General features: G+C 40.4%; 1 protein-coding gene across 4 annotated transcripts in view; it reads left to right on the top strand.

The window, feature by feature from the left end:
* Positions 1–14047, top strand: part of aplp2 (amyloid beta (A4) precursor-like protein 2) — a 48553-nt gene that overhangs the window by 29674 nt on the left and 4832 nt on the right. For 2 of the 4 annotated variants that reach the window (XM_086080115.1, XM_086080113.1), the window contains exons 4-15: positions 4337–4449; positions 4723–4937; positions 5105–5313; positions 5464–5631; positions 5767–5900; positions 6904–6978; positions 7130–7288; positions 7456–7584; positions 9557–9656; positions 10974–11150; positions 11469–11504; positions 12281–12363. In XM_086080115.1, the coding sequence (XP_085936241.1) occupies positions 4337–4449; positions 4723–4937; positions 5105–5313; positions 5464–5631; positions 5767–5900; positions 6904–6978; positions 7130–7288; positions 7456–7584; positions 9557–9656; positions 10974–11150; positions 11469–11504; positions 12281–12363 (1598 nt within the window). The remainder of the gene's footprint in view (positions 1–4336; positions 4450–4722; positions 4938–5104; positions 5314–5463; positions 5632–5766; positions 5901–6903; positions 6979–7129; positions 7289–7455; positions 7585–9556; positions 9657–10973; positions 11151–11468; positions 11505–12280; positions 12364–14047) is intronic. The other 2 variants (XM_086080116.1, XM_086080114.1) reach the window with 1 other exon arrangement.

The following is a 14047-nucleotide window of genomic DNA, read 5'->3' as shown; positions in this document are numbered from 1 at the left end:
AAAAAAAAGATGCAATATTAACATTGAAGTCACAATTGTAGAGAATATATTGTGATATTATACAAGAAAAAAAAGTTGTAATATTACCAGAATTGTTATATTTTTCCAGAGAAAAACAAATTCTATTTAATAGAAAACTGTTTTAATCCTACAAGAATATTCATATTTCTTAACATATAAATTGTTCATTGTCGATTGATAACTTGTGATATCATGAGAATAAATACATATTTTCACTTTCTAAAATCGAATATTTAAAAAAAACTAAAACTAAAAAGACTAAGACTAAAAACATGACAAAAAAGTTTTCATATTATGAGGATCAAGTTATATTTTGCTAAAATAACAAAAAATGTTTGGGGAATAAAGTTGCAATATGACCAGATTATAGTCCTGTTTTATTCTGACATGAACTGTTAGCATCATGGAAAGTGCCCCGAAGCTGGAAAATGTTGTGTTAGTTGCACTCATCACCAAAAGTCGTGGAAAAAAACAACTGATAATACAGGCAACATAAAAGCGGTGATGAGCAGCCTTGATGAATAGAACTGATGACTTCATTGATTAGATGTGCCAATATTTTTGTCCATAAATTGTACCTGCTTAGATTCCAATTGCTGTATCGGCAAGGAATATTACACATTGTGGTGTGTGCTGGTCTTTCATGTTTTTTTTTATGTTCCAGCCTTATTCCAAAATTTATTACATTTGCCGGAATGAGGCTGTAACAAAAAAAATTGGAAAAAGTCAAAGTGCCGTGAATATTTTGAACTGAATACGATGTCACATAACCGACCTCATTTCTGTGTGCAATTTGGAACAAGACAACACACGCCTGACTGGCGACTGGCAAGAAACGCAAACACAAACAAAAGTGAGTCGGGGGGGTAGAAGAAGAAAAAAACATCAAATCATCTCCTCCTGTGCTGCAGCAGCTTTCCGCCACTCTTCCTTAGACCGGAAACCTTTTTTGCTGATTGAGTCGTGCCGCCGGCCCGCTGTCCGCGATTGAAAAAATCCATTAGCGTTTGCGCCGGACTGTGAAATGGGCGACAATTCAAGAGCATTCTTGGCAGCGGGTGAGGGCGAGTGAGTTTTTTTTTTTTTTGTGGTAGGGGTGGGTGGGCCGGTGCCCACACGGCAAACATCACGACTGGAGTGAGGCTAAACCCAGAATACAGATGAAGTAAATTTCAGGCAGGATTTTTCCACTCGATGACAGATAAAGATCCAAACCAGAACTGCTGAGGAGTTATTTAGGGTGAATATGAGCAGCAGTAGGTAGTAAAGCATAAGATCTCGAACAAAAAAAAATTCATTTCTTGCTTGTGTTTGTTAAAAAATACGTGGGTAGAGGATCTAAAAAAAAAACTATTTTAATATTACTTTGACTTCCGAGCAAAAATTTAGCATACATTGTCTGTTAGCTTAATGCTAACAAAGTAAAACATCATTGACGGGCTAATGAAAAATAGTAAAAACATTACCGCGTCTTACTGAGCAGTTGTGACTGTCTGCATATGTATCTTTTAGAGATAGATCGTTACGTTTTTTTAATATTTATTTTTCCAAAATTAAAAAATACCTGAAATCTTAAACTTTTACATTTCTTTGTTTTAATGTTGAACAAAAACAAAAGGTTCCCAGGGTCAACAGCATCTCTTATAAAGTTAACTGAAATTTTAAATAAATATTTCCCTGGGATTAAAATGGTTTTAGATTTACTTTATATCTGCTGTCAGATTTTTTTTTTTTTAAGGCCGATACCGATATTTGTCAAAATACCCAATATCGGCGCCGATAATCATCCAGGGCGATTGTCGGCCTTTCTCTAGTTTGTTTGTTTATATGTATTATGTACGCCGAGAAGGAGCAGCCCAATGTCCATTGAATCGCAGCAAAAATGTGGCTAAACAATTTTGTACATTTGATTGAATTATCATGATGATATTTTAATGTGGCACAGTGCTTCAGCACTGCAAGCAATAAGCACAATAAAAAAAACGTATTGTTCAACCAATTAAATGAGTTTTCAAGACTTGATTAGGTAATGGGGCGCACTTGAGCGACCTGAAACCAACAAAATAAGTCAAACTTCATGTTTGCCTGTCGATTTTGATTTCTAGCTCAAGAGCCTCAACGGTGCCCCGTTTGTCGCCACAGACACTAATCTGCCGCGTCTACGTGACTCAGCACGGGATTATTTTATTCAGGGACTCGCTCCCGTCATCGCCGGAGAGAGCAGTTAGCGGCCCGTCATGCGGCGTGCATGACAGGCACTGATTTAATTGCCTCAAACTGCACATTTTACGCTGAAGGAGCCCAATCATTTGTCTCTGCTGCATTCTATTTCACGCAGGCATACAAAAGACAACTCAGAGAAGATCAGTGTAGCACAAATGTGGATTGAACTCTGAGTTGCTGTAGCAAGCAAAACAGTCGGGTCTGAAGTATTAATTATGTTTTCTTACTCCACATTTTTGTCTGTCTTTTAAGGGATATTTCAACAGAAAATGATGCTTGAACTCCAAATTGCTACAGCAAACTGTCGGGTTTGAATTTTTAAGAGATTTGCTGATGTTACGCAAGATGATGCGTTAAACTCCAGAGTTTTGTTTGACTTTGGAAGGATAGTTTTTGGAGAAAATTTGGTTTGAACACCTATTTGGCAGGAAACTAGTTGGGCCTGAATTCTTTATGGTTTGCTATTCACTCATGATGATGCCTTGAACTGCCAAGTTTTGTTTGACTTTATAGAGGTATAGTTTTCCCGAAAATGCTATTTAAACCCCCAGTTTTGTTTGACTTTGGAGGTATTGTTTTCCAGAAAATGTTGGTTGAACTCCTAATTGCTACTTGTTTTGTAGGAAACTAGTCGGGCTTGAATAATTCTGCAAGGTTTGCTATCAAAGACTCGTGATCATGCTTTGAACTAGTTTTGGAGGCATCTTTTTGGGACTCCAAATTGCTACCTGCTAGCCAGTAAACTAGTTGGGCCTGAAATATTTGTTTTAGGTTTTCTCACATCACTCATTTTTGTTTGATTTTGGAGGCAAGTTTGTCCAGAAAATGTAGCTTAAACTCCAAATTGCTGCCCGTTTAGAAGCAAATTAGTCAGGCCTGAATTATTCACTGACATTTACTGTTGTCACTCACAAGGAAGCTGTGAACTACCAAGTTTAGTTTCACTTTGAAATTCCCCAAAAAGGTTCGTCAAACCCCAAATAGCTACCAATTTGGCAGCAAACTCCTCGGGTCTGAAGTATTTATTGCGCTTTTCCAACGTCACTCATGACAATGCTTTGGATGCCAATTTTGGGTCAACTTTAGAGCTCCATTTTACCAGAAACTGTTATTTGAACTTCAAATTGCTACCTGTTTCGAAACAAACTAGTCGGGCCTGAAGTGCGGTGGAAGTGCGTGTTCTGGGCGGAGATGAGCAGCAGCTGGAGAGTGCTCTGCTATTTGCAGCTCTCCCTTCTTCCTCTTTCTCGTCCTCCTTCCATCCTACCCTCTCATTTTCCAAAACACTGCCTTCCACTCTGGACGAACCACCAAACGAGCTGTTATCGGAGCGCTCCCTCAATTATTATCAAATCTCTTTTTCTTTTTTTTGGGTGTCCTCACTCTCTTCAACAGAAGCCCTTCTATTCCTGCTCCTCCACTGTGTGTGTATTTCCAACTGTTGTCCATTATTTTCTTCATAATGACCCTGGTTGACATGCATTCTTGCTTCCTTACTCATGGGCCTAAACATTAGGTACACTCACAATACACAAGCCCATACTGGAGCGCCATCAACATCAGAATCAGAATAATCTTTTTTGTCCACGTATATAGAAACACACAAGGAATTTGTCTCCGGTAGTATTGCAGTTAATTGTTTACAGAGTTAATTGCAAGAGGGAAGAAGCTATTGAAATGCCTGCTGGTTTTTGTTTGCATTGTTTGATCTGAGGGAAGGAGCTGGAAGAGGTGGTGACCAGGATGTGGAGGGTCTGAGAGAATTTTACCTCTTAAGTTCTTCATTTTAAATCAGCCCGATTATCGACTTATGTCTCCTTCGATTTATACCCAATTAAAAGTCACTCTTACCATTTTTTTCTGAGCAAATAGGGGAAGGAAAATCACACGTAATTTGAAGTGACAAAAAATACATGAATACATTCGATTCTTTTCATTCAATAGTTCAGGAGGACAAGCAGTCGCTCACGTGTCTGCCTCGGATCACAATTTATGTTCCCCGACTCCTGACGATCATTTGCGATTCCTCATAGTCCGTAAGGTCGGTGCTGCGCAGCACCGCTAATGAGACCTTTTCTTTGTGATATCGCAGTGGGCGAGTTCGTGAGCGACGTGCTGCTGGTTCCAGAGAAGTGCAAGTTCTTCCACAAGGAGCGCATGGACCTGTGCGCCAGCCACCAGCAGTGGCACGGCGTGGCCAAGGAGGTGAGACAGGATACTCAGGTCACATGACCTAACTCGAGTTTTGTCATGCAGAATGTGGTTTTGAATAGGGCCCGCCCCAATTAATCGGCCAGCTAATGCAATTGGCCAAGATTAGCTTTAGCCAGTTCGTGACGGATTGCGCAATGTGAGGCGAAGCTTAGCTAATCCATGTCACGCTTCGTATCTCGACGATGTATGTGAATTCAACAAATTCTGGAAACTATTGGATTGAAAATTCTCATCACGTTTGTCCTCATCACTTTTCATCTTTAGGCGTGCTCCAAGAGCTTGACGGTGCTGCACAGCTACGGCATGCTGCTCCCGTGCGCCACCGACAAGTTCCACGGCACCGAGTTCGTCTGTTGCCCGCCCTCGCGTGCCGAGGAGTCGGCCGATTTTGCCCGGGAGCAAGAGGAGGAGGAAGACGTGGAGGACGAGGAGATCGACGAGGCTAACCTGGATGAAGATGAAGACGCCCTCGAGGACAGGTTCCATGAGTCACTCCTCTTTTTAGCCTTCTATAAGCTCTATGTTTGAGTTGTGCGCGAGAGTGTTATATTTCCTTCTCAAGTTATAACCGTCCTCTTTTTCTCCATGCATTTTTTCAATATTTTTGTGGCGACATCATGATTAACTTCTGTGTCCTTATTCGCAGCGAGCCTCCGGCTGACGAGCAACCCACGCAGAAGGAGGAGCCGCTGGATGAGGAGGACAGAGAGGAGGATGAGGATGAGGAAGACGAGGAGGATTACCATTACGTCTACGAGGACGAGGAGGCCGAAAAGGAGGAGGATGACACGCGAGACAGCAGCAGAATGTCCGACAGCCGCGAGGACGAGGACAAGACTCTGCAAGAAGTCAAAGGTTCTTTTTTTTTTTGTGTGTCTGTTTGACCCCAAAAAGTAACCTCAATCAATCCATGTCTGGGTCTCCGTAGAAAAGCAACATCATGCATAATCCTCATAAGCAGTGTCCATCGGTTGTATTACCACTAATGACTTCCCATTCGTGCAGCCGTGTGCACCCTGGAGGCGGAGACAGGCCCCTGCAGGGCCTCCATGCCCCGCTGGCACTTCGACCTGAACCAGAGGAAGTGCGTGCTCTTCATCTACGGCGGCTGCGCGGGAAATCGCAACAACTTTGACTCGGAGGAGTATTGCATGGCCGTTTGCAAGCGACTCGGTGAGTAAATCGACTGCGCTATTATATTTTTAATTGAGTTTTGGTAGTTGAATAAGTTGCCAAATTGCAGGGGGTTGCTGTACTTTATTTCCCGCTCCCTTGTTTTGTCGTTTGACGGTTGTTTTGGTTTGGCAGCCACGACCCCAACACCTCAGCTCGCCGATGACGTGGACATCTACTTTGAGACGCCAGCAGACGACAAGGAGCACAGTCGCTTCCAGAGGGCCAAGGAGCAGCTGGAGATCAGGCACCGCAACCGCATGGAGAGGGTGAGACGCAGGGATACCGCATCCCTGAAAATACTCAAACTCAAAGAGACAATTTGGGAGTTTATTGGTAGTGCTCAGTTGTTGACAGCTGATGCGGGCTGTATTAGTGTAAAAGCTAACATTTGTATGCTGAAAATGTGTTTTTTTTAATTCACAACTTGATATTGAGAGCCAAAACAACAATGTTTAAAATATTACAAAAATGTTTCAAAACAAAAAAGTATATATTTTTTCAAAATGCAAAATTCTAAGAAATGTTAGAGAAAAAATACAAACATTAGCCACCCCCCCCCCTAAAAAAAACATACCTCTTGCCCAAAATCCATTAGGTTGGTTAGGCTCCAGCACACGCGTGACACTTGTGAGGATAAGCTGAAGAGAAAATAAATAGATAAATAAAAAACAAAAAAGTATTAGAAAAGTGCAAAAACAGCCAAAAAAAGTTGAAAAATGATTGTAAAGAATACAAAAGTATTAGAAGAAAAACTAAATATATACATTATACATTTGACTATTTAAAGCATTAGAATGCAATACAATATTATACAAAAAATATTAGAAAATAATACTATAGAAAATTATCAAATGTAAAAATACTAGAAAATAATACAGAAAAATGCCACAAAAAAAGTTATATCAGTCAAAAAATAGTATATAGGGCAAAATATTACAGAGTAATAGAAAGTATGAAACAAGCATACAAAAACATTCAAACACAAAAGTAGAAATGCTAGACAAAATAGAATTTTGGACAAAAATATTAGAAAATAATACATAGCCTACATGTTAGGAAAAAAATTGAAGAACAAAAGACAAACATAAATCATGAAATATACACAAATGTTGGAAATAAAGCAAAATATTGGGAAAAAATATTATATTTTAAGAAATACCAAAATATCTTCAAAAATATGCATATTGTTGAAGATTGTCGTGCTATCAGTCGCAGAAATGTGACTGGAAATAGTAGTTGATCTTGAGTCTTCTCTCCTGACTGCCGCAGGTGAGGAAAGAGTGGGAGGAGGCCGACCGCCAGGCCAAGAACCTGCCCAAGGCTGAGAGGCAAACTTTGGTCCAGGTCAGTCAGCCCCCCCCCCTGTGGTCGGGTCAGATGGGACACATTATTTCTGATATTTATTGATTATGAATTATTACCGTATTTGTTAAATAAACCTTGGACATGTCCATGAAACTGTGGCCAATGTGTGTGTGTGCGTTTTTTTGTGCAGCACTTCCAGGCCATGGTGGAGTCGCTGGAGGAGGAGGCCGCCAGCGAGAAGCAGCAGCTGGTGGAGACTCACCTGGCCCGAGTGGAGGCCATGCTCAACGACCGGCGCCGTCTGGCCCTGGAGAACTACCTGGCGGCCCTGCAGGCCGACCCCCCCAGGGTGACCACCTCTTACATATTACCACTTTTTGGGTCCAGGCAGAAACCCACTCATCATACTAAAGCCAATCAAATATAACTACCGTGTAGCTCTTCTACATGCCATAGAAATTAATTGGCGCGAAGAAAAAGCCGTTTCAGTAGCTAACAGATGTCTGTTGCCCGCAGCCTCACCGCATCCTGCAAGCGCTGCGCCGCTACGTGCGCGCCGAGAACAAGGACCGCCAGCACACCATCCGTCACTACCAGCACGTCCTGGCTGTGGACCCCGAGAAGGCAGCTCAGATGAAGTCACAGGTGGGTCGTGTTTGACAATGGATGGATGGATGGATGGATGGATGGATGGATGGATGGATGGATGGACGGACGGACGGACGGACGAACTGACGGCTGGATGGATGGATGGATGGATGGATGGATGGATGGATGGATGGATAGATAGATAGATATAGTTCAAGTTCCACACCAGTATTAGGGTTTCAAAGCAAGTTTTTGAATCAGGGTTAGGGTCTCAAGGTAGGGTTTCGAGCCTGAGTTTGGGGGATTAAATAAAGGGTTACAGTAGGGTTTCAAAATTGATTTAAGATTTTAAAGTAGGGTTTCAAGCCAAGGTTATGGTTTCAAATTAAGGTTTTAAGTCAAGGATTCAAGTTTGGTTCAGTTTCAAACAAAAGGTTGAGGTTTCAAAGAATTGTTTCAAGACAAGATTACGAATTTGTAGTCAAGTTTCATGGGTTAAGGCTTCAAATGCGGGTTTCGAACCAGGGTTGACTCTCAAAGCAAGGATTCAAGCCCCGGTTAGGGTTTCGGGGAAGGGTTTCAACCAAATGTTGGGGTTAAGTCATCCTTAGTGTTTCAATTTATGTTTTCAGGCCTGGATTAGTTTTTAAAATAAGAGTCTATATAATTTTATATATTTTTTCAGAAAAGCACAAGGTTTTTTTAACCAATTTTTTTGCTGGTGTGCTGTGTCGAATGTATAAAATATGCCTCGGCTTAATCAAGGTCGGCAAATACTGGATTACAACATGAGTCTGAATACAAGCAGAGGCACGCAGACAAAAGTGTCTGCAAAACAACCTTGTAGCTGCTGACTCACTCGTGATTTATCAGGTCATTGTGAAACACAAAACACTCTTGATTTTACACATCCTCATCTGTCCAACTATTCAGGAGTGAATAATATTTTCAAATTGTACTTTGTGTGCGCATAATACCTAATTTGGCACAATTTCACATCTCCCCGCTTGTAATGTCCTGTACCGTGTGCAGTCAATTCATCTGTAAACTAAACTCGCGAACCTGCTGGTACTGTGTCAATACACACCGAAGCTGGCAATGGAGTGTGTTGGGATGCAGGGGTAAACCATGTGTCAGCTTGAAGTGAGGAGGCTCGTGTGGCTGGGCGAGGATCAGGCGCAGACATGCTGGGCTTGCGTAACAGTGTGTGAGTGTCTGCGCGTGTTATTGTTGTGTTAATATGTACGTCGGCGTGACTTCAAAATCCAATGTGGACATTCGTGGTTTGAAAGCATGCTATGCTATAAATAGATGTGCTGCGTAATAAAGGCCATAACATTAGGTTCACCTACGTGCTGTTTATGCTGCATTTACAATTTCTAACCCTAATCTTGGTTTGACAGTATAATTTGAAACCCTAACCTGGACTAGAAAATCAGATTTGAAAACCACATCACTGTGTGAAACCCCTACTCATGTTTAAAACCCTAACTTAAAACCCTAATCTTGGCCTTAATTTAAGTCGATCTCTTCCCTCAAAACTCTCACTTGAAACCCTAACCTTGACTTGAAACACTACAGTTAGGGTTTTAAGCCAGCGTTAAGACAGTTAGGGTTTCTGATTTCACTGGCCAGCCAAAGTTTGACCTTTGAGGAATAGAGTTTTAAAGTATGGTTTCAAGATGGGGCTAGAGTTTCAAATTAGGGTTAGGATATCAAGACAGTTTTAGGGTTTCAAAAAAATTCAAGCAGATCTTCCCTGCTGCAGTTTTTCGCATACAGAATTCAAGTATCGACCATGCCACACAATAGACAAAAGTTGCTTTACTGCCACCTGTTGGCCGTGTTGTTTACTGCATGCATCTTGAAGCGTTTCATGTGTGTGCATATGTGATGCTCATTAAGACTGGCAGGCTAAAGGATGTTGGGGAGTGATTCAGAAGTGGCGCTAATTTGCATATTAGACTCACTGTCACAATATGTGCGTGCGCATCATGCTTGACTTGCTGTCTCTTTTCTTATTTGTCAGGTGATGACTCACCTGCATGTGATTGAGGAGAGAATGAACCAGAGTCTGTCCCTGCTCTACAAGGTCCCCTACGTGGCCGAGGAGATCCAGGATGAAATCGGTGAGTTCTTCTGGAGGAACCGGGTTCATCACAGGATTACCGCGAGGGAGGGAGCGGAGAGACTGAAAATCAGCAGTGAATAAAAAATTGTTTTTAGTTCTCTCGCACACTTCAAACATAATTGGACATCTTAAAACACACTTTAAAAAAAAATATTTGAACACAAGAAAATAACAAGCATAAAATGTTTAGAAAATACTCATAATGAAATGAAGAAAAAATCCAATTAATCAGATAATATTAGCTCTTAAAAAAATTGGCAAATTTTTGAAGATTTCTTTTACACTTTAACAAATTACAACATAAGATAATGACATTCAAACATAAACCCGCCTCCCAAAAAATATTAATATAATAAAAGTATTATAAAGCATTCATTTGTTCTGCCGTAAACTCCGATTATTTTCTACCGATTTTTTTAAATGAATCATTTGATTAATCGGTTATCATAATTTTTTCTCAAAACACACGTATCTGAAATTATCTTTCCCCATTAGAATGAACGGAAATGCCATTAATCAATTTGAGCCTCCCTAAAAAACAACCCAAAAAAGTGTTTATATGATATTGTACTATCTTGTATTCTAGAAATAGAGTAACAACATAATTAAATAGAATGCAAAATTATCAGTAAACATTTCAGTTCAATGTGCTGCTCCTTGTGCTGTGCAAATGCTGGCCACTGGGTGGCAGTATAGTACAGTCATGCAGACACAATAAAGAAGAATATCAAACTAACTTAGTAAGATGCTGTAGTATTAGTCATTTTTGAAGATGACAAAGAATTATATGCCTGTGACTATGACCGAATCTATCAATGCTAACTGTTAGCATGTCGTTAGCGTTTCCATTATATAATATACAATTTAGAAAAAAGACCTTTTACCAAGGTAACAAAAACCCCTATTGATTATTAATGAGGAAGCCGAGGTCATCGGTTAAATGTGTTGTTCTTTCTCAGCGCTGCGTCAGATTGAGCGTGGATGTGTCGATGAAAGTCGCGGCGTGTCGGCGTCGAGATGAAAGCTGAGCGAGTGCGCTGACAGAACTGGGTCACGTTTGAGCCGCTTCCTGCTGGGAGACTCCCTTGGAAAAAAAACACACAGACAAATGCTAATTGCTAGTTAGCGGAGAACGCAGAGCAGATCTTGAGTTCTGTGAACATTTTGCTCACACTAATGATGGTGAAATTTAGGAATCTCCAAACAGAACATGGGAACAAAAAAAATTATTACCACAATATACTGTAGATAAATACTAATTCATAACCTCACAGTATTAATTTGTGGCCACAATTTTTTTGGGGGGATATGCCAGACGAGCTGCTCCAGGAGCAGAAAACCGACATGGACCAGTTCCTGTCGTCCATCTCCGAGACCCAGCCCGACGTCACCGTGTCGTCGGAGGAGAGCGTTGAGGTGCCCGTCCTGTCCGAGGAGAAATCCTACCGGCCCATCCAGGTCACTTCTTTGGGATCCCGCCCGGAACCAGAAGGTGAGCATGTTTGACGAGTGAAACTTTATTTATGTTGTTGTGAAAGATAACAAAACAAAATTTTTACATTAAAAAAACACATTCATTTTTGTACCTTAATATTCTGATTTTCTTGTGGATCTTTGGACACTCCGTCATACTTTTTCCTCATTCTGTCACATCCTAACACATTCAGTGCCAGCCCAGTTAAAGTGGATCTTTGACGTCTATAGCTGCCGGTGGCAGTGAATTAGTTTTAATATCTTTATCTTGCCTTTTCTTCGCTCACTCAACTTTTCTCTTCTTCCTCTTCTTTATTTTCCGTGTCTTGTTAACAAGGCGATCTGTCCGACCCTCCGCGAGCCTTCAAGAAAGGTTGGTGCCAAATTGTGGCGTCTTCTCTCCCTCGTTATTTCCCAAAAAAAATCTCATAGTGTTCATCATCCTTGCCTTTATGTCATAATTTGGATTTTAACATTCAAAAGTGTCAATGATATTAATTTCAAGACACAAGAATCTGAATAGAGACAACAAAACATTTGGGTACTCGGTCCAATGACAATTGCTGAAATGCTAACATGCTAAGAGTTAGCATTCTAGCATAGATCTCAGTTTTCCAGGTCATTGGAATATGCAAATGCTAAAACAAAGCAAATTAATTATGGGGGGAAAAATATTCTGAAATCATTCCACAATGAATCCAGCATTTATGCTTTTGGGTTAACTATTTGTTCCATGAAGTCTAATCTCTTCATTTCATAGCATTTCTCTAATACATGTTGGAATTTTTTGTCCAATCAAATTTCAGCCTCTATGTGTTGCTAACCCCATGTAATTAAATTTGATTAGCAGTGGGACTGTTTCGCTAACCAATCAGATTTCAAATTCTCCTCAATCTACACATGAATGCATTTTAATCATCTGAATCTCTTGTGCGTATAATGTATAGTATATTTTGTTTGTTTTTGTGGACTAGCGTCCAATGTGTACAGTATTGTTAGACCTTAATGCGAAATGTCAACACAGTACCCGCATTGTGCCTCACCCAAGAAAGACTTTTATTGTCGTCTTCCTCCGTGCACTGTGGAGACAAGTCGAGCATGCGCGTGATGATTTAGATTTGTGTTTTATCGTCCGTCTCGCCTTCGCAGGCTCCGCCGTGTCCGGCCTGGACGGTCTGATTGGCGCCGAGGAGAGAATCATCAACAGCAAGACCAAGATGGGACCAAACGTGGTAAGAACGACAGTCTTTTTTTCCCCCTTACTTTTTATTTGACTCACCACACGTACTTGTAAGAGCGGCCATGTTGATGTCAAACATGGAAACATTAGTAACACTTTACAGCAATAGTCGTTTTTCACTTTTTTAAATGTATTAAATTTATTATTTAAGTCAAAATGGACTTTATACACATCACTATAGTTCCATATAACCATGTGATTTATCCCAGCCAATCAGCAAAGAGCGATAAATGATCATTATGAAATACAATGAAAGAAAAAGAAATTGTGTTATCCTATTTATGCATTCAATTATTTAAAAAATGGTACAATATTTAAAAAGAAGAATTTTAAGTATAATAATTGTCTGGTTTTAAAATGGCACTACGGAAGAGGATTAGGGCCAGTGAAGAGAGAGAAAAATCTCAGAAGTCTGAAAATCAGAATTCTCACTTTACTCTCAGAATTCTGACTTTAAAGTCAGATTTCTCACTTTAGAATTCTGACTTTATTCTCAGAATTCTGACTTCAAAGTCTGAATTCTGAGATCAAAGTTGGATCTCAGAATTCTGACTTTGATAATAAGAATCAAGTGAGAATTTTAAAGTCAAAATTCTGACTTTATCAGTGCTACTATTATTCTCACTTTAAAGTCAGAATTCTGAGAATAAAGTCAGAATTCTGATTTAAGTGTGAATTGTGACAATTCTCACTTTAAAGTCAGAATTCTGAGATTAAACTTTTTTTTTCACTCTTGACTGGCCCTAATCCTCTTCCGTACAAGGCTGTCAGTACATTATTTTAATTTATTTTCTACATTAAGCTTTAGCTAACTCTTTGGCACGTTTAAGTTCGACTTCAAGTCTTCCTTTCGTTTCTTAACTTCAAATTTATAAACCATTCATAAGGATACGACGATTGTAATGTGCTACTCAATTTTTTACAACCACGTTTTATCATATGCAGCAAGATATTAAGGATTGATAAATTCTGCTTTAAATATTTAATAATCAGTGTATAAATTATTTATGAACCTTTTATCAGGGCCACATTGTTACGTGGTACCCAATCGTTCACAAGACCTGACGACAGGCTGATTTTTGAACTGGTTGCCATATTCACAGCAAACTGGCACCGGTGCTATTTGCGCGTCCTGCCGGCAATCAGCTCCAGCCTTTGTTAGTCGGCATGCGACCTGTCTGTCTCCATGTGTCTTGGCTGCTGCATGTGCGCGTTGCATGTCACATGTTAACAAGCCTTGAAAATGGCGGTTCTCAAACTGACAGTTTGGAGGTCCGCAAAAAAATATGGAATAAATTGTGATTTTAAAAAAAATGGACACTTACTTATGGGGACTGCTGGTTTTCTAAAAATGCAATTAGAGATGCACATTTTGGGAAAATTACAAAGAAGTGAAGCCTTGAAAAAGAATTTCCTCTGAAACCAAAAGTTTGAGAACCCGTGAACCCCAATGTGTCCGTCCAATGCATGTGTGAGTCTTTGTGGCAATGTTTGTGTGCTAAAAACGGAGAACATCAACATCCTGGCACAGGCGCGGCGCCTCCTCTGAAGGTTTGTGCGCTCAGTCGTGAAAAAATGTGTGCGTGTGTGTGCGCCCAGGGGTGTTTTTAATGCTCACAACACACGCACTCTTCTCCTTCCAGCTTGCACAAGACAGCCAAACTGATATCCCCTCC

This window comes from Leptonotus elevatus, chromosome 7 (assembly GCF_054856555.1).
Source record: "Leptonotus elevatus isolate MCC_2025b chromosome 7, RoL_Lele_1.0, whole genome shotgun sequence".
NCBI classification, from domain to species: Eukaryota; Metazoa; Chordata; class Actinopteri; order Syngnathiformes; family Syngnathidae; genus Leptonotus; species Leptonotus elevatus.
The sequence above is the reverse complement of the archived record's forward strand: the minus strand, read 5'-3'. Positions and strand labels throughout refer to the sequence as shown.